Raw genomic sequence first — 21,115 nt, 5'->3', positions numbered from 1 at the left:
TAATATTAGGTGTCTGCGGATAGTACTGTTTAATATTAGGTGTCTGAGGATAGTACTGTTTAATATTAGGTGTCTATGAGGATAGTACTGTTTAATATTAGGTGTCTATGAGGATAGTACTGTTTAATATTAGGTGTCTATGAGGATAGTACTGTTTAATATTAGGTGTCTATGAGGATAGTACTGTTTAATAGTAGGTGTCTATGAGGATAGTACTGTTTAATATTAGGTGTCTATGAGGATAGTACTGTTTAATATTTGATGTCTATAAGGATAGTACTGTTTAATATTAGGTGTCTCTGAGGATAGTACTGTTTAATATTAGGTGTCTATGAGGATAGTACTGTTTAATATTAGGTGTCTATGAGGATAGTACTGTTTAATATTAGGTGTCTATGAGGATAGTACTGTTTAATATTAGGTGTCTATGAGGATAGTACTGTTTAATATCTAGCTATGTCTCTAAGGATAGTACTGTTTAATATTAGGTGTCTATGAGGATAGTACTGTTTATTATTAGGTGTCTGAGGATAGTACTGTTTAATATTAGGTGTCTGAGGATAGTACTGTTTAATATTAGGTGTCTATGAGGATAGTACTGTTTAATATTAGGTGTCTATGAGGATAGTACTGTTTAATATATAGCTATGTCTCTGAGGATAGTACTGTTTAATATTAGATGTCTCTGAGGATAGTACTGTTTAATATTAGGTGTGTATGAGGATAGTACTGTTTAATATATAGCTATGTCTCTGAGGATAGTACTGTTTAATATTAGGTGTCTATGAGGATAGTACTGTTTAATATTAGGTGTCTATGAGGATAGCACTGTTTAATATTAGGTGTCTCTGAGGACAGTACTGTTTAATATTAGGTGTCTATGAGGATAGAACTGTTTATTATTAGGTGTCTGAGGATAGTACTGTTTAATATTAGGTGTCTGAGGAAAGTACTGTTTAATATTAGGTGTATATGAGGATAGTACTGTTTAATATTAGGTGTCTATGAGGATAGTACTGTTTAATATTAGGTGTCTATGAGGATAGTACTGTTTAATATTAGGTGTCTATGAGGATAGTACTGTTTAATATCTAGCTATGTCTCTAAGGATAGTACTGTTTAATATTAGGTGTCTCTGAGGATAGTACTGTTTAATATTAGGTGTGTATGAGGATAGTACTGTTTAATATTAGGTGTCTATGAGGATAGTACTGTTTAATATTAGGTGTCTCTGAGGACAGTACTGTTTAATATTAGGTGTCTATGAGGATAGTACTGTTTAATATTAGGTGTCTATGAGGATAGTACTGTTTATTATTAGGTGTCTGAGGATAGTACTGTTTAATATTAGGTGTCTGAGGATAGTACTGTTTAATATTAGGTGTCTATGAGGATAGTACTGTTTAATATTAGGTGTCTATGAGGATAGTACTGTTTAATATATAGCTATGTCTCTGAGGATAGTACTGTTTAATATTAGATGTCTCTGAGGATAGTACTGTTTAATATTAGGTGTGTATGAGGATAGTACTGTTTAATATATAGCTATGTCTCTGAGGATAGTACTGTTTAATATTAGGTGTCTATGAGGATAGTACTGTTTAATATTAGGTGTCTATGAGGATAGCACTGTTTAATATTAGGTGTCTCTGAGGACAGTACTGTTTAATATTAGGTGTCTATGAGGATAGTACTGTTTATTATTAGGTGTCTGAGGATAGTACTGTTTAATATTAGGTGTCTGAGGAAAGTACTGTTTAATATTAGGTGTATATGAGGATAGTACTGTTTAATATTAGGTGTCTATGAGGATAGTACTGTTTAATATTAGGTGTCTCTGAGGATAGTACTGTTTATTATTAGGTGTCTGAGGATAGTACTGTTTAATATTAGGTGTCTGCGGATAGTACTGTTTAATATTAGGTGTCTGAGGATAGTACTGTTTAATATTAGGTGTCTATGAGGATAGTACTGTTTAATATTAGGTGTCTATGAGGATAGTACTGTTTAATAGTAGGTGTCTATGAGGATAGTACTGTTTAATATTAGGTGTCTATGAGGATAGTACTGTTTAATATTTGATGTCTATAAGGATAGTACTGTTTAATATTAGGTGTCTCTGAGGATAGTACTGTTTAATATTAGGTGTCTATGAGGATAGTACTGTTTAATATTAGGTGTCTATGAGGATAGTACTGTTTAATATTAGGTGTCTATGAGGATAGTACTGTTTAATATTAGGTGTCTATGAGGATAGTACTGTTTAATATCTAGCTATGTCTCTAAGGATAATACTGTTTAATATTAGGTTTCTCTGAGGATAGTACTGTTTAATATTAGGTGTGTATGAGGATAGTACTGTTTAATATATAGCTATGTCTCTGAGGATAGTACTGTTTAATATTAGGTGTCTATGAGGAAAGTACTGTTTAATATTAGGTGTCTATGAGGATAGTACTGTTTAATATTAGGTGTCTCTGAGGACAGTACTGTTTAATATTAGGTGTCTATGAGGATAGTACTGTTTAATATTAGGTGTCTATGAGGATAGTACTGTTTATTATTAGGTGTCTGAGGATAGTACTGTTTAATATTAGGTGTCTGAGGATAGTACTGTTTAATATTAGGTGTCTATGAGGATAGTACTGTTTAATATTAGGTGTCTATGAGGATAGTACTGTTTAATATTAGGTGTCTCTGAGGATAGTACTGTTTATAATTAGGTGTCTGAGGATAGTACTGTTTAATATTAGGTGTCTGAGGATAGTACTGTTTAATATTAGGTGTCTGAGGATAGTACTGTTTAATATTAGGTGTCTGCGGATAGTACTGTTTAATATTAGGTGTCTGAGGATAGTACTGTTTAATATATAGCTATGTCTCTGAGGATAGTACTGTTTAATATTAGGTGTCTATGAGGATAGTACTGTTTAATATTAGGTGTCTATGAGGATAGTACTGTTTAATATTCGGTGTCTCTGAGGACAGTACTGTTTAATATTAGGTGTCTATGAGGATAGTACTGTTTAATATTAGGTGTCTGCGGATAGTACTGTTTAATATTAGGTGTCTGAGGATAGTACTGTTTAATATTAGGTGTCTGAGGATAGTACTGTTTAATATTAGGTGTCTATGAGGATAGTACTGCTTAATTTTAGGTGTCTCTGAGGATAGTACTGTTTATTATTAGGTGTCTGAGGATAGTACTGTTTAATATTAGGTGTCTGAGGATAGTACTGTTTAATATTAGGTGTCTGAGGATAGTACTGTTTAATATTAGGTGTCTAAAAGGATAGTACTGTTAATTATTAGGTGTCTGAGGATAGTACTGTTTAATATTAGCTGTCTATGAGGATAGTACTGTTTAATATTAGGTGTCTATGAGGATAGTACTGTTTAATATTAGGTGTCTATGAGGATAGTACTGTTTAATATTAGGTGTCTATGAGGATAGTACTGTTTAATATTAGGTGTCTATGAGGATAGTACTGTTTAATATTAGGTGTCTCTGAGGATAGTACTGTTTAATAGTAGGTGTCTGAGGATAGTACTGTTTATTATTAGGTGTCTGAGGATAGTACTTTTTAATATTAGGTGTCTGAGGATAGTACTGTTTAATATTAGGTGTCTATGAGGATAGTACTGTTTAATATTAGGTGTCTATGAGATAGTACTGTTTAATATTAGGTGTCTAAAAGGATAGTACTGTTAATTATTAGGTGTCTGAGGATAGTACTGTTTAATATTAGCTGTCTATGAGGATAGTACTGTTTAATATTAGGTGTCTATGAGGATAGTACTGTTTAATATTAGGTGTCTATGAGGATAGTACTGTTTAATATTAGGTGTCTATGAGGATAGTACTGTTTAATATTAGGTGTCTATGAGGATAGTACTGTTTAATATTAGGTGTCTCTGAGGATAGTACTGTTTAATAGTAGGTGTCTGAGGATAGTACTGTTTATTATTAGGTGTCTGAGGATAGTACTTTTTAATATTAGGTGTCTGAGGATAGTACTGTTTAATATTAGGTGTCTATGAGGATAGTACTGTTTAATATTAGGTGTCTACGAGGATAGTACTGTTTAATATTAGGTGTCTCTGAGGATAGTACTGTTTATTATTAGGTGTCTATGAGGATAGTACTGTTTAATATTAGGTGTCTATGAGGATAGTACTGTTTAATATATAGCTATGTCTCTGAGGATAGTACTGTTTAATATTAGGTGTCTCTGAGGATAGTACTGTTTAATATTAGGTGTGTATGAGGATAGTACTGTTTAATATATAGCTATGTCTCTGAGGATAGTACTGTTTAATATTAGGTGTCTATGAGGATAGTACTGTTTAATATTTGGTGTCTATGAGGATAGCACTGTTTAATATTAGGTGTCTCTGAGGACAGTACTGTTTAATATTAGGTGTCTATGAGGATAGTACTGTTTCTTATTAGGTGTCTGAGGATAGTACTGTTTAATATTAGGTGTCTGAGGATAGTACTGTTTAATATTAGGTGTCTATGAGGATAGTACTGTTTAATATTAGGTGTCTATGAGGATAGTACTGTTTAATATTAGGTGTCTCTGAGGATAGTACTGTTTATTATTAGGTGTCTGAGGATAGTACTGTTTAATATTAGGTGTCTGCGGATAGTACTGTTTAATATTAAGTGTCTGAGGATAGTACTGTTTAATATTAGGTGTCTATGAGGATAGTACTGTTTAATATTAGGTGTCTATGAGGATAGTACTGTTTAATATTAGGTGTCTATGAGGATAGTACTGTTTAATATTAGGTGTCTATGAGGATAGTACTGTTTAATAGTAGGTGTCTATGAGGATAGTACTGTTTAATATTAGGTGTCTATGAGGATAGTACTGTTTAATATTTGAAGTCTATAAGGATAGTACTGTTTAATATTAGGTGTCTCTGAGAATAGTACTGTTTAATATTAGGTGTCTATGAGGATAGTACTGTTTAATATTAGGTGTCTATGAGGATAGTACTGTTTAATATTAGGTGTCTATGAGGATAGTACTGTTTAATATTAGGTGTCTATGAGGATAGTACTGTTTAATATCTAGCTATGTCTCTAAGGATAGTACTGTTTAATATTAGGTGTCTCTGAGGATAGTACTGTTTAATATTAGGTGTGTATGAGGATAGTACTGTTTAATATATAGCTATGTCTCTGAGGATAGTACTGTTTAATATTAGGTGTCTATGAGGATAGTACTGTTTAATATTAGGTGTCTATGAGGATAGTACTGTTTAATATTAGGTGTCTCTGAGGACAGTACTGTTTAATATTAGGTGTCTATGAGGATAGTACTGTTTAATATTAGGTGTCTATGAGGATAGTACTGTTTATTATTAGGTGTCTGAGGATAGTACTGTTTAATATTAGGTGTCTGAGGATAGTACTGTTTAATATTAGGTGTCTATGAGGATAGTACTGTTTAATATTAGGTGTCTATGAGGATAGTACTGTTTAATATTAGGTGTCTCTGAGGATAGTACTGTTTATTATTAGGTGTCTGAGGATAGTACTGTTTAATATATAGCTATGTCTCTGAGGATAGTACTGTTTAATATTAGGTGTCTATGAGGATAGTACTGTTTAATATTAGGTGTCTATGAGGATAGTAATGTTTAATATTAGGTGTCTCTGAGGACAGTACTGTTTAATATTAGGTGTCTCTGAGGATAGTACTGTTTAATATTAGGTGTCTATGAGGATAGTACTGTTTAATATTAGGTGTCTGCGGATAGTACTGTTTAATATTAGGTGTCTATGAGGATAGTACTGTTTATTATTAGGTGTCTGAGGATAGTACTGTTTAATATTAGGTGTCTGCGGATAGTACTGTTTAATATTAGGTGTCTGAGGATAGTACTGTTTAATATTAGGTGTCTATGAGGATAGTACTGTTTAATATTAGGTGTCTATGAGGATAGTACTGTTTAATATTAGGTGTCTATGAGGATAGTACTGTTTAATATTAGGTGTCTATGAGGATAGTACTGTTTAATACTAGGTGTCTATGAGGATAGTACTGTTTAATATTAGGTGTCTATGAGGATAGTACTGTTTAATATTAGGTGTCTATGAGGATAGTACTGTTTAATATTAGGTGTCTCTGAGGATAGTACTGTTTAATATTAGGTGTCTATGAGGATAGTACTGTTTAATATTAGGTGTCTATGAGGATAGTGCTGTTTAATATTAGGTGTCTATGAGGATAGTACTGTTTAATATTAGGTGTGTATGAGGATAGTACTGTTTAATATCTAGCTATGTCTCTAAGGATAGTACTGTTTAATATTAGGTGTCTCTGAGGATAGTACTGTTTAATATTAGGTGTGTATGAGGATAGTACTGTTTAATATATATCTATGTCTCTGAGGATAGTACTGTTTAATATTAGGTGTCTATGAGGATAGTACTGTTTAATATTAGGTGTCTATGAGGATAGTACTGTTTAATATTAGGTGTCTCTGAGGACAGTACTGTTTAATATTAGGTGTCTATGAGGATAGTACTGTTTAATATTAGGTGTCTATGAGGATAGTACTGTTTATTATTAGGTGTCTGAGGATAGTACTGTTTAATATTAGGTGTCTGAGGATAGTACTGTTTAATATTAGGTGTCTGCGGATAGTACTGTTTAATATTAGGTGTCTGAGGATAGTACTGTTTAATATATAGCTATGTCTCTGAGGATAGTACTGTTTAATATTAGGTGTCTATGAGGATAGTACTGTTTAATATTAGGTGTCTATGAGGATAGTACTGTTTAATATTAGGTGTCTCTGAGGACAGTACTGTTTAATATTAGGTGTCTATGAGGATAGTACTGTTTAATATTAGGTGTCTATGAGGATAGTACTGTTTATTATTAGGTGTCTGAGGATAGTACTGTTTAATATTAGGTGTCTGAGGATAGTACTGTTTAATATTAGGTGTCTATGAGGATAGTACTGTTTAATATTAGGTGTCTATGAGGATAGTACTGTTTAACATTAGGTGTCTCTGAGGATAGTACTGTTTATTATTAGGTGTCTGAGGATAGTACTGTTTAATATTAGGTGTCTGCGGATAGTACTGTTTAATATTAGGTGTCTGAGGATAGTACTGTTTAATATATAGCTATGTCTCTGAGGATAGTACTGTTTAATATTAGGTGTCTATGAGGATAGTACTGTTTACTATTAGGTGTCTATGAGGATAGTACTGTTTAATATTAGGTGTCTCTGAGGACAGTACTGTTTAATATTAGGTGTCTATGAGGATAGTACTGTTTAATATTAGGTGTCTGCGGATAGTACTGTTTAATATTAGGTGTCTGAGGATAGTACTGTTTAATATTAGGTGTCTATGAGGATAGTACTGTTTAATATTAGGTGTCTATGAGGATAGTACTGTTTAATATTAGGTGTCTCTGAGGATAGTACTGTTTATTATTAGGTGTATGAGGATAGTACTGTTTAATATTAGGTGTCTGCGGATAGTACTGTTTAATATTAGGTGTCTGAGGATAGTACTGTTTAATATTAGGTGTCTGAGGATAGTACTGTTTAATATTAGGTGTCTATGAGGATAGTACTGTTTAATATTAGGTGTCTATGAGGATAGTACTGTTTAATATTAGGTGTCTCTGAGGATAGTACTGTTTATTATTAGGTGTCTGAGGATAGTACTGTTTAATATTAGGTGTCTGCGGATAGTACTGTTTAATATTAGGTGTCTGAGGATAGTACTGTTTAATATTAGGTGTCTATGAGGATAGTACTGTTTATTATTAGGTGTCTGAGGATAGTACTGTTTAATATTAGGTGTCTGAGGATAGTACTGTTTAATATTAGGTGTCTATGAGGATAGTACTGTTTAATATTAGGTGTCTATGAGGATAGTACTGTTTAATATTAGGTGTCTCTGAGGATAGTACTGTTTATTATTAGGTGTCTGAGGATAGTACTGTTTAATATTAGGTGTCTGCGGATAGTACTGTTTAATATTAGGTGTCTGAGGATAGTACTGTTTAATATATAGCTATGTCTCTGAGGATAGTACTGTTTAATATTAGGTGTCTATGAGGATAGTACTGTTTACTATTAGGTGTCTATGAGGATAGTACTGTTTAATATTAGGTGTCTCTGAGGACAGTACTGTTTAATATTAGGTGTCTATGAGGATAGTACTGTTTAATATTAGGTGTCTGCGGATAGTACTGTTTAATATTAGGTGTCTGAGGATAGTACTGTTTAATATTAGGTGTCTATGAGGATAGTACTGTTTAATATTAGGTGTCTATGAGGATAGTACTGTTTAATATTAGGTGTCTCTGAGGATAGTACTGTTTATTATTAGGTGTATGAGGATAGTACTGTTTAATATTAGGTGTCTGCGGATAGTACTGTTTAATATTAGGTGTCTGAGGATAGTACTGTTTAATATTAGGTGTCTGAGGATAGTACTGTTTAATATTAGGTGTCTATGAGGATAGTACTGTTTAATATTAGGTGTCTATGAGGATAGTACTGTTTAATATTAGGTGTCTCTGAGGATAGTACTGTTTATTATTAGGTGTCTGAGGATAGTACTGTTTAATATTAGGTGTCTGCGGATAGTACTGTTTAATATTAGGTGTCTGAGGATAGTACTGTTTAATATTAGGTGTCTATGAGGATAGTACTGTTTATTATTAGGTGTCTGAGGATAGTACTGTTTAATATTAGGTGTCTGAGGATAGTACTGTTTAATATTAGGTGTCTATGAGGATAGTACTGTTTAATATTAGGTGTCTATGAGGATAGTACTGTTTAATATTAGGTGTCTCTGAGGATAGTACTGTTTATTATTAGGTGTCTGAGGATAGTACTGTTTAATATTAGGTGTCTGCGGATAGTACTGTTTAATATTAGGTGTCTGAGGATAGTACTGTTTAATATATAGCTATGTCTCTGAGGATAGTACTGTTTAATATTAGGTGTCTATGAGGATAGTACTGTTTAATATTAGGTGTCTATGAGGATAGTACTGTTTAATATTAGGTGTCTCTGAGGACAGTACTGTTTAATATTAGGTGTCTATGAGGATAGTACTGTTTAATATTAGGTGTCTGTGGATAGTACTGTTTAATATTAGGTGTCTGAGGATAGTACTGTTTAATATTAGGTGTCTATGAGGATAGTACTGTTTAATAGTAGGTGTCTATGAGGATAGTACTGTTTAATATTAGGTGTCTGAGGATAGTACTGTTTAATATTAGGTGTCTATGAGGATAGTACTGTTTAATATTAGGTGTCTATGAGGATAGTACTGTTTAATATTAGGTGTCTATGAGGATAGTACTGTTTAATATTAGGTGTCTATGAGGATAGTACTGTTTAATAGTAGGTGTCTATGAGGATAGTACTGTTTAATATTAGGTGTCTATGAGGATAGTACTGTTTAATATTTGATGTCTAAGGATAGTACTGTTTAATATTAGGTGTCTGAGGATAGTACTGTTTAATATTAGTTGTCTATGAGGATAGTACTGTTTAATATTAGGTGTCTATGAGGATAGTACTGTTTAATATTAGGTGTCTATGAGGATAGTACTGTTTAATATTAGGTGTGTATGAGGATAGTACTGTTTAATATCTAGCTATGTCTCTAAGGATAGTACTGTTTAATATTAGGTGTCTCTGAGGATAGTACTGTTTAATATTAGGTGTGTATGAGGATAGTACTGTTTAATATATAGCTATGTCTCTGAGGATAGTACTGTTTAATATTAGGTGTCTATGAGGATAGTACTGTTTAATATTAGGTGTCTATGAGGATAGTACTGTTTAATATTAGGTGTCTCTGAGGACAGTACTGTTTAATATTAGGTGTCTATGAGGATAGTACTGTTTAATATTAGGTGTCTATGAGGATAGTACTGTTTATTATTAGGTGTCTGAGGATAGTACTGTTTAATATTAGGTGTCTGAGGATAGTACTGTTTAATATTAGGTGTCTATGAGGATAGTACTGTTTAATATTAGGTGTCTATGAGGATAGTACTGTTTAATATTAGGTGTCTCTGAGGATAGTACTGTTTATTATTAGGTGTCTGAGGATAGTACTGTTTAATATTAAGTGTCTGCGGATAGTACTGTTTAATATTAGGTGTCTGAGGATAGTACTGTTTAATATATAGCTATGTCTCTGAGGATAGTACTGTTTAATATTAGGTGTCTATGAGGATAGTACTGTTTAATATTAGGTGTCTATGAGGATAGTACTGTTTAATATTAGGTGTCTCTGAGGACAGTACTGTTTAATATTAGGTGTCTATGAGGATAGTACTGTTTAATATTAGGTGTCTGCGGATAGTACTGTTTAATATTAGGTGTCTGAGGATAGTACTGTTTAATATTAGGTGTCTATGAGGATAGTACTGTTTAATATTAGGTGTCTATGAGGATAGTACTGTTTAATATTAGGTGTCTCTGAGGATAGTACTGTTTATTATTAGGTGTCTGAGGATAGTACTGTTTAATATTAGGTGTCTATGAGGATAGTACTGTTTAATATTAGGTGTCTCTGAGGATAGTACTGTTTATTATTAGGTGTCTGAGGATAGTACTGTTTAATATTAGGTGTCTGCGGATAGTACTGTTTAATATTAGGTGTCTGAGGATAGTACTGTTTAATATATAGCTATGTCTCTGAGGATAGTACTGTTTAATATTAGGTGTCTATGAGGATAGTACTGTTTAATATTAGGTGTCTATGAGGATAGTACTGTTTAATATTAGGTGTCTCTGAGGACACTACTGTTTAATATTAGGTGTCTATGAGGATAGTACTGTTTAATATTAGGTGTCTGCGGATAGTACTGTTTAATATTAGGTGTCTGAGGATAGTACTGTTTAATATTAGGTGTCTATGAGGATAGTACTGTTTAATATTAGGTGTCTATGAGGATAGTACTGTTTAATATTAGTTGTCTCTGAGGATAGTACTGTTTATTATTAGGTGTCTGAGGATAGTACTGTTTAATATTAGGTGTCTGCGGATAGTACTGTTTAATATTAGGTGTCTGAGGATAGTACTGTTTAATATATAGCTATGTCTCTGAGGATAGTACTGTTTAATATTAGGTGTCTATGAGGATAGTACTGTTTAATATTAGGTTTCTATGAGGATAGTACTGTTTAATATTAGGTGTCTCTGAGGACAGTACTGTTTAATATTAGGTGTCTATGAGGATAGTACTGTTTAATATTAGGTGTCTGCGGATAGTACTGTTTAATATTAGGTGTCTGAGGATAGTACTGTTTAATATTAGGTGTCTATGAGGATAGTACTGTTTAATATTAGGTGTCTATGAGGATAGTACTGTTTAATAGTAGGTGTCTATGAGGATAGTACTGTTTAATATTAGGTGTCTGAGGATAGTACTGTTTAATATTAGGTGTCTATGAGGATAGTACTGTTTAATATTAGGTGTCTCTGAGGATAGTACTGTTTATTATTAGGTGTCTGAGGATAGTACTGTTTAATATTAGGTGTCTGCGGATAGTACTGTTTAATATTAGGTGTCTGAGGATAGTACTGTTTAATATTAGGTGTCTATGAGGATAGTACTGTTTAATATTAGGTGTCTATGAGGATAGTACTGTTTAATATTAGGTGTCTATGAGGATAGTACTGTTTAATATTAGGTGTCTATGAGGATAGTACTGTTTAATAGTAGGTGTCTATGAGGATAGTACTGTTTAATATTAGGTGTCTATGAGGATAGTACTGTTTAATATTTGATGTCTATAAGGATAGTACTGTTTAATATTTGATGTCTATAAGGATAGTACTGTTTAATATTAGGTGTCTCTGAGGATAGTACTGTTTAATATTAGGTGTCTATGAGGATAGTACTGTTTAATATTAGGTGTCTATGAGGATAGTACTGTTTAATATTAGGTGTCTATGAGGATAGTACTGTTTAATATTAGGTGTGTATGAGGATAGTACTGTTTAATATCTAGCTATGTCTCTAAGGATAGTACTGTTTAATATTAGGTGTCTCTGAGGATAGTACTGTTTAATATTAGGTGTGTATGAGGATAGTACTGTTTAATATATAGCTATGTCTCTGAGGATAGTACTGTTTAATATTAGGTGTCTATGAGGATAGTACTGTTTAATATTAGGTGTCTATGAGGATAGTACTGTTTAATATTAGGTGTCTCTGAGGACAGTACTGTTTAATATTAGGTGTCTATGAGGATAGTACTGTTTAATATTAGGTGTCTATGAGGATAGTACTGTTTTTTATTAGGTGTCTGAGGATAGTACTGTTTAATATTAGGTGTCTGAGGATAGTACTGTTTAATATTAGGTGTCTATGAGGATAGTACTGTTTAATATTAGGTGTCTATGAGGATAGTACTGTTTAATATTAGGTGTCTCTGAGGATAGTACTGTTTATTATTAGGTGTCTGAGGATAGTACTGTTTAATATTAGGTGTCTGCGGATAGTACTGTTTAATATTAGGTGTCTGAGGATAGTACTGTTTAATATTAGGTGTCTATGAGGATAGTACTGTTTAATATTAGGTGTCTATGAGGATAGTACTGTTTAATATTAGGTGTCTATGAGGATAGTACTGTTTAATATTAGGTGTCTATGAGGATAGTACTGTTTAATATTAGGTGTCTATGAGGATAGTACTGTTTAATAGTAGGTGTCTATGAGGATAGTACTGTTTAATATTAGGTGTCTATGATGATAGTACTGTTTAATATTTGATGTCTATAAGGATAGTACTGTTTAATATTAGGTGTCTCTGAGGACAGTACTGTTTAATATTAGGTGTCTATGAGGATAGTACTGTTTAATATTAGGTGTCTATGAGGATAGTACTGTTTAATATTAGGTGTCTATGAGGATAGTACTGTTTAATATCTAGCTATGTCTCTGAGGATAGTACTGTTTAATATTAGGTGTGTATGAGGATAGTACTGTTTAATATATAGCTATGTCTCTAAGGATAGTACTGTTTAATATTAGGTGTCTCTGAGGATAGTACTGTTTAATATTAGGTGTGTATGAGGATAGTACTGTTTAATATATAGCTATGTCTCTAAGGATAGTACTGTTTAATATTAGGTGTCTCTGAGGATAGTACTGTTTAATATTAGGTGTCTATGAGGATAGTACTGTTTAATAGTAGGTGTCTCTGAGGATAGTACTGTTTATTATTAGGTGTCTGAGGATAGTACTGTTTAATATTAGGTGTCTATGAGGATAGTAATGTTTAATATTAGGTGTCTGCGGATAGTACTGTTTAATATTAGGTGTCTGAGGATAGTACTGTTTAATATTAGGTGTCTATGAGGATAGTACTGTTTAATATTAGGTGTCTATGAGGATAGTACTGTTTAATATTAGGTGTCTATGAGGATAGTACTGTTTATTATTAGGTGTCTGAGGATAGTACTGTTTAATATATAGCTATGTCTCTGAGGATAGTACTGTTTAATATTAGGTGTCTATGAGGATAGTACTGTTTATTATTAGGTGTCTATGAGGATAGTACTGTTTAATATTAGGTGTCTCTGAGGACAGTACTGTTTAATATTAGGTGTCTATGAGGATAGTACTGTTTATTATTAGGTGTCTGAGGATAGTACTGTTTAATATTAGGTGTCTGAGGATAGTACTGTTTAATATTAGGTGTCTATGAGGATAGTACTGTTTAATATTAGGTGTCTATGAGGATAGTACTGTTTAATATTAGGTGTCTCTGAGGATAGTACTGTTTATTATTAGGTGTCTGAGGATAGTACTGTTTAATATTAGGTGTCTGCGGATAGTACTGTTTAATATTAGGTGTCTGAGGATAGTACTGTTTAATATTAGGTGTCTATGAGGATAGTACTGTTTAATATTAGGTGTCTATGAGGATAGTACTGTTTAATATTAGGTGTCTATGAGGATAGTACTGTTTAATATTAGGTGTCTATGAGGATAGTACTGTTTAATAGTAGGTGTCTATGAGGATAGTACTGTTTAATATTAGGTGTCTATGAGGATAGTACTGTTTAATATTTGATGTCTATAAGGATAGTACTGTTTAATATTAGGTGTCTCTGAGGATAGTACTGTTTAATATTAGGTGTCTATGAGGATAGTACTGTTTAATATTAGGTGTCTATGAGGATAGTACTGTTTAATATTAGGTGTCTATGAGGATAGTACTGTTTAAAATTAGGTGTCTATGAGGATAGTACTGTTTAATATCTAGCTATGTCTCTGAGGATAGTACTGTTTAATATTAGGTGTGTATGAGGATAGTACTGTTTAATATATAGCTATGTCTCTAAGGATAGTACTGTTTAATATTAGGTGTCTCTGAGGATAGTACTGTTTAATATTAGGTGTCTATGAGGATAGTACTGTTTAATATTAGGTGTCTCTGAGGATAGTACTGTTTATTATTAGGTGTCTGAGGATAGTACTGTTTAATATTAGGTGTCTATGAGGATAGTACTGTTTAATATTAGGTGTCTGCGGATAGTACTGTTTAATATTAGGTGTCTGAGGATAGTACTGTTTAATATTAGGTGTCTACGAGGATAGTACTGTTTAATATTAGGTGTCTATGAGGATAGTACTGTTTAATATTAGGGGTCTCTGAGGATAGTACTGTTTATTATTAGGTGTCTGAGGATAGTACTGTTTAATATTAGGTGTCTGCGGATAGTACTGTTTATTATTAGGTGTCTGAGGATAGTACTGTTTAATATTAGGTGTCTGAGGATAGTACTGTTTAATATTAGGTGTCTATGAGGATAGTACTGTTTAATATTAGGTGTCTATGAGGATAGTACTGTTTAATATTAGGTGTCTCTGAGGATAGTACTGTTTATTATTAGGTGTCTGAGGATAGTACTGTTTAATATTAGGTGTCTGCGGATAGTACTGTTTAATATTAGGTGTCTGAGGATAGTACTGTTTAATATTAGGTGTCTATGAGGATAGTACTGTTTAATATTAGGTGTCTATGAGGATAGTACTGTTTAATATTAGGTGTCTATGAGGATAGTACTGTTTAATATTAGGTGTCTATGAGGATAGTACTGTTTAATATTAGGTGTCTATGAGGATAGTACTGTTTAATATTAGGTGTCTATGAGGATAGTACTGTTTAATATCTAGCTATGTCTCTGAGGATAGTACTGTTTAATATTAGGTGTGTATGAGGATAGTACTGTTTAATATATAGCTATGTCTCTAAGGATAGTACTGTTTAATATTAGGTGTCTCTGAGGATAGTACTGTTTAATATTAGGTGTGTATGAGGATAGTACTGTTTAATATATAGCTATGTCTCTGAGGATAGTACTGTTTAATATTAGGTGTCTATGAGGATAGTACTGTTTAATATTAGGTGTCTATGAGGATAGTACTGTTTAATATTAGGTGTCTCTGAGGACAGTACTGTTTAATATTAGGTGTCTATGAGGATAGTACTGTTTATTATTAGGTGTCTGAGGATAGTACTGTTTAATATTAGGTGTCTGAGGATAGTACTGTTTAATATTAGGTGTCTATGAGGATAGTACTGTTTAATATTAGGTGTCTATGAGGATAGTACTGTTTAATATTAGGTGTCTATGAGGATAGTACTGTTTAATATTAGGTGTCTGAGGATAGTACTGTTTAATATTAGGTGTCTGCGGATAGTACTGTTTAATATTAGGTGTCTGAGGATAGTACTGTTTAATATTAGGTGTCTATGAGGATAGTACTGTTTAATATTAGGTGTCTATGAGGATAGTACTGTTTAATATTAGGTGTCTATGAGGATAGTACTGTTTAATATTAGGTGTCTATGAGGATAGTACTGTTTAATATTAGGTGTCTATGAGGATAGTACTGTTTAATATTAGGTGTCTATGAGGATAGTACTGTTTAATATTAGGTGTCTATGAGGATAGTACTGTTTAATATTTGATGTCTATGAGGATAGTACTGTTTAATATTAGGTGTCTCTGAGGATAGTACTGTTTAATATTAGGTGTCTATGAGGATAGTACTGTTTATTATTAGGTGTCTGAGGATAGTACTGTTTAATATTAGGTGTCTGCGGATAGTACTGTTTAATATTAGGTGTCTGAGGATAGTACTGTTTAATATTAGGTGTCTATGAGGATAGTACTGTTTAATATTAGGTGTCTATGAGGATAGTACTGTTTAATATTAGGTGTCTATGAGGATAGTACTGTTTAATATTAGGTGTCTCTGAGGATAGTACTGTTTAATATTAGGTGTCTATGAGGATAGTACTGTTTAATATTAGGTGTCTATGAGGATAGTACTGTTTAATATTAGGTGTCTATGAGGATGGTACTGTTTAATATCTAGCTATGTCTCTGAGGATAGTACTGTTTAATATTAGGTGTCTCTGAGGATAGTACTGTTTAATATTAGGTGTGTATGAGGATAGTACTGTTTAATATATCGCTATGTCTCTGAGGATAGTACTGTTTAATATTAGGTGTCTATGAGGATAGTACTGTTTAATATTAGGTGTCTATGAGGAAAGCTCTGTTTAATATTAGGTGTCTATGAGGAAAGCTCTATTTAATACGCCTGTTGTATTCTGCACATGACAAACAACATTTTCCTTCATCTTCTATGGAATGGTGTTGTAGGAAAGAGATATGCTGCTGAGGTACAGACGGCAGGGCAGCATAGGGAGGAAGAAGGCCATCAGGCCGTGTAAACCGGTGGTAGAGACGTTCTTTGGTTACGATGAAGAGGCTTCTATAGACTCAGACGGTTCCTCCATCTCCTTCCACACAGACAGGACACCGTGCACACCAGACGATGACCTGGAGGAGGTAAGACATGGAGACACACAGTTTTGCTTGTCGTGTTTAAAGGGGAGTCTGACAGAGAGAAAGAGTGTGATCAAGAGAGAGGGAGAGAGGAAAGAGAGAACGATGAAGACAGAGAAAAAGAGAGGAGGGAGAGAGGAAAGAGAGAGCGATGAAGACAGAGAAAAAGAGAGGAGGGAGAGAGGAAAGAGAGAACGATGAAGACAGAGAAAAAGAGAGAGGGAGAGAGGAAAGAGAGAGCGATGAAGACAGAGAAAAAGAGAGAGGGAGAGAGGAAAGAGAGAACGATGAAGACAGAGAAAAAGAGAGAGGGAGAGAGGAAAGAGAGAACGATGAAGACAGAGAAAGAGAGAGGGAGAGAGGAAAGAGAGAACGATGAAGACAGAGAAAAAGAGAGGAGGGAGAGAGGAAAGAGAGAGCGATGAAGACAGAGAAAAAGAGAGAGGGAGAGAGGAAAGAGAGAGCGATGAAGACAGAGAAAAAGACAGGAGGGAGAGAGGAAAGAGAGAACGATGAAGACAGAGAAAAAGACAGAGGAGGGAGAGAGGAAAGAGAGAACGATGAAGACAGAGAAAAAGAGAGAGGGAGAGAGGAAAGAGAGAACGATGAAGACAGAGAAAAAGAGAGAGGGAGAGAGGAAAGAGAGAACGATGAAGACAGAGAAAAAGAGAGAGGGAGAGAGGAAAGAGAGAACGATGAAGACAGAGAAAAAGACAGAGGAGGGAGAGAGGAAAGAGAGAACGATGAAGACAGAGAAAAAGAGAGGAGGGAGAGAGGAAAGAGAGAACGATGAAGACAGAGAGGGAGAGATGAAAGAGAGAACGATGAAGACAGAGAAAAAGAGAGAGGGAGAGAGGAAAGAGAGAACGATGAAGACAGAGAAAAAGAGAGAGGGAGAGAGGAAAGAGAGAGTGATGAAGACAGAGAAAAAGAGAGAGGGAGAGAGGAAAGAGAGAACGATGAAGACAGAGAAAAAGAGAGAGGGAGAGAGGAAAGAGAGAACGATGAAGACAGAGAAAAAGAGAGAGGGAGAGAGGAAAGAGAGAACGATGAAGACAGAGAAAAAGAGAGGAGGGAGAGAGGAAAGAGAGAGCGATGAAGACAGAGAAAGAGGGAGAGAGGAAATAGAGAATGATGAAGACAGAGAAAGAGAGAGGAAAGAGAGAACGATGAAGACAGAGAAAAAGAGAGAGGGAGAGAGGAAAGAGAACGATGAAGACAGAGAAAAAGAGAGAGGGAGAGAGGAAAGAGAGAGCGATGAAGACAGAGAAAAAGACAGAGGAGGGAGAGAGATATATGTATGTTTTGTCGTCTGATTGCTCCCTGATGACAGCTTGACGTTTCGACATTTGGTTTTGTATTAAAACTATGAATGAATGTGGACGTGTGTTTCCATTCTTGATATGCAGCAGTCAATTACAGAAGTGTAAATATGCAACGCAACGTTTACCGAGAAGCAGACATATTGCCTGTTTCTATTGTCATATGCTGTTTCTGATATTGTGTTATAATGACCATGGGGAGGGACAGCGACCTCTGACTACCCTCACTGTTGTTTCTGATATTGTGTTATAATGACCATGGGGAGGGACAGCGACCTCTGACTACCCTCACTGTTGTTTCTGATATTGTGTTATAATGACCATGGGGAGGGACAGCGACCTCTGACTACCCTCACTGTTGTTTCTGTCTGTCTGTACATCTACCTGTCTGCCCGTCTCTCCGTCTGCCTGTCCGTCTGTCTGCCTGTCTGCCCGTCTGTCTACCTGTCTGTCTGTACATCTGCCTGTCTGTCTTTCTGCCTGTCTTCCCGTCTGTCTGCCTGTCTGTCTGCCCATCTGTCTACCTGTCTTTCTGTCTACCTGTCTGCCTGTCTACCTGTCTTTCTGTTTGCCTGCCTGTCTGTCTACCTGTCTTTCTGTCTGCCTGTCTGCCTGTCTGTCTACCTGTCTTTCTGTCTGCCTGTCTGCCCATCTGTCTACCTGTCTGCCTGTCTACCTGTCTTTCTGTTTGCCTGCCTGTCTGTCTACCTGTCTTTCTGTTTGCCTGCCTGTCTGTCTACCTGTCTTTCTGTCTGCCTGTCTGCCTGTCTGTCTACCTGTCTTTCTGCCTGTCTGCCTGTCTGCCTGTAGGGTATGATCAGGGAGGAGACAGAGATGAGGTTTCATCAGTTGACCATGGAGTACCAGGCTCTTCAGAGAGCCTATGCACTTCTACAGGAGCAGGTGGGGGGCACGTTTGATGCAGAGAAAGAAGTCAAGGTAAGAGGTGCTCCATCATGATGCCATTATCAAAACCTGTATTTCATTCACTGGGCAGTAATGTATTTCAGACCCCTAGTCCACTGGAAGTATTGTCCTAGAGTCGTATTCACCTGTCCTTCGTAAGTAGGACTCCTCCAAGGCCTGAATCAGCCCAGACATTCACATGACTCATGCATTGACGTCTGTGAGAGAAAATGTGAGTTAAGCACGCAAGTCTCAAACTAAAATGCTGCCCTAGAGACTGAACCAGGTAGAGACTGAACCAGGTAGAGCCAGAATGCTGCCATAGAGACTGAACCAGGTAGAGACTGAATGCTGCCATAGAGACTGAACCAGGTAGAGACTGAATGTTGTCATAGAGACAGAACCAGGTAGAGACATAATGCTGACATAGAGACTGAACCAGGTAAAGTCTGAACCAGGTAGAGACTGAACCAGGTAGAGACTGAACCAGGTAGAGACTGAACCAGGTAGAGACTGAACAAGGTAGAGACTGAACAAGGTAGAGACTGAACCAGGTAGATCCAGAATGCTGCCATAGAGACTGAACCAGCTAGCGACTGAACCAGGTAGAGACAGAATGCTGCCATAGAGACTGAACCAGGTAGAGACTGAACCAGGTAGAGACAGAATGCTGCCATAGAGACTGAACCAGGTAGAGACTGAACCAGGTAGAGACAGAATGCAGCCATAGAGACTGAACCAGGTAGAGACTGAACCAGGTAGAGACTGAACCAGGTAGAGACTGAACCAGGTAGAGACTGAACCAGGTAGAGACTGAACAAGGTAGAGACTGAACCAGGTAGATCCAGAATGCTGCCATAGAGACTGAACCAGGTAGCGACTGAACCAGGTAGAGACAGAATGCTGCCATAGAGACTGAACCAGGTAGAGACTGAACCAGGTAGAGACAGAATGCTGCCATAGAGACTGAACCAGGTAGAGACTGAACCAGGTAGAGACAGAATGCAGCCATAGAGACTGAACCAGGTAGAGACTGAACCAGGTAGAGACAGAATGCTGCCATAGAGACTGAACCAGGTAGAGACTGAACCAGGTAGAGACAGAATGCTGCCATAGAGACTGAACCAGGTAGAGACTGAATGCTGCCATAGAGACTGAACCAGGTAGAGACTGAATGTTGTCATAGAGACAGAACCAGGTAGAGACATAATGCTGACATAGAGACTGAACCAGGTAAAGTCTGAACCAGGTAGAGACTGAACCAGGTAGAGACTGAACCAGGTAGAGACTGAACCAGGCAGAGACTGAACAAGGTAGAGACTGAACAAGGTAGAGACTGAACAAGGTAGATCCAGAATGCTGCCATAGAGACTGAACCAGGTAGCGACTGAACCAGGTAGAGACAGAATGCTGCCATAGAGACTGAACCAGGTAGAGACTGAACCAGGTAGAGACAGAATGCTGCCATAGAGACTGAACCAGGTAGAGACTGAACCAGGTAGAGACAGAATGCAGCCATAGAGACTGAACCAGGTAGAGACTGAACCAGGTAGAGACTGAACCAGGTAGAGACTGAACCAGGTAGAGACTGAACAAGGTAGAGACTGAACAAGGTAGAGACTGAACCAGGTAGATCCAGAATGCTGCCATAGAGACTGAACCAGGTAGCGACTGAACCAGGTAGAGACAGAATGCTGCCATAGAGACTGAACCAGGTAGAGACTGAACCAGGTAGAGACAGAATGCTGCCATAGAGACTGAACCAGGTAGAGACTGAACCAGGTAGAGACAGAATGCAGCCATAGAGACTGAACCAGGTAGAGACTGAACCAGGTAGAGACAGAATGCTGCCATAGAGACTGAACCAGGTAGAGACTGAACCAGGTAGAGACAGAATGCTGCCATAGAGACTGAACCAGGTAGAGACTGAACCAGGTAGAGACAGAATGCTGCCATAGAGACTGAACCAGGTAGAGACTGAACCAGGTAGAGACAGAATGCT

General features: G+C 35.7%; 1 protein-coding gene across 2 annotated transcripts in view; it reads left to right on the top strand.

Annotated features, from left to right (window-relative positions):
- The window catches only part of LOC139381141 (janus kinase and microtubule-interacting protein 3-like), a 98,352-nt gene that overhangs the window by 67,185 nt on the left and 10,052 nt on the right, over positions 1-21,115 (top strand). For both annotated transcript variants that reach the window (XM_071124486.1, XM_071124485.1), the window contains 2 exons: positions 16,700-16,888; positions 19,018-19,146. In XM_071124486.1, coding sequence (XP_070980587.1) covers positions 16,700-16,888; positions 19,018-19,146 — 318 coding nt within the window. The remainder of the gene's footprint in view (positions 1-16,699; positions 16,889-19,017; positions 19,147-21,115) is intronic.

The sequence above is a fragment of the Oncorhynchus clarkii genome, chromosome 23 (assembly GCF_045791955.1).
Source record: "Oncorhynchus clarkii lewisi isolate Uvic-CL-2024 chromosome 23, UVic_Ocla_1.0, whole genome shotgun sequence".
Classification (NCBI taxonomy): domain Eukaryota; kingdom Metazoa; phylum Chordata; class Actinopteri; order Salmoniformes; family Salmonidae; genus Oncorhynchus; species Oncorhynchus clarkii.
The sequence above is the reverse complement of the archived record's forward strand: the minus strand, read 5'-3'. Positions and strand labels throughout refer to the sequence as shown.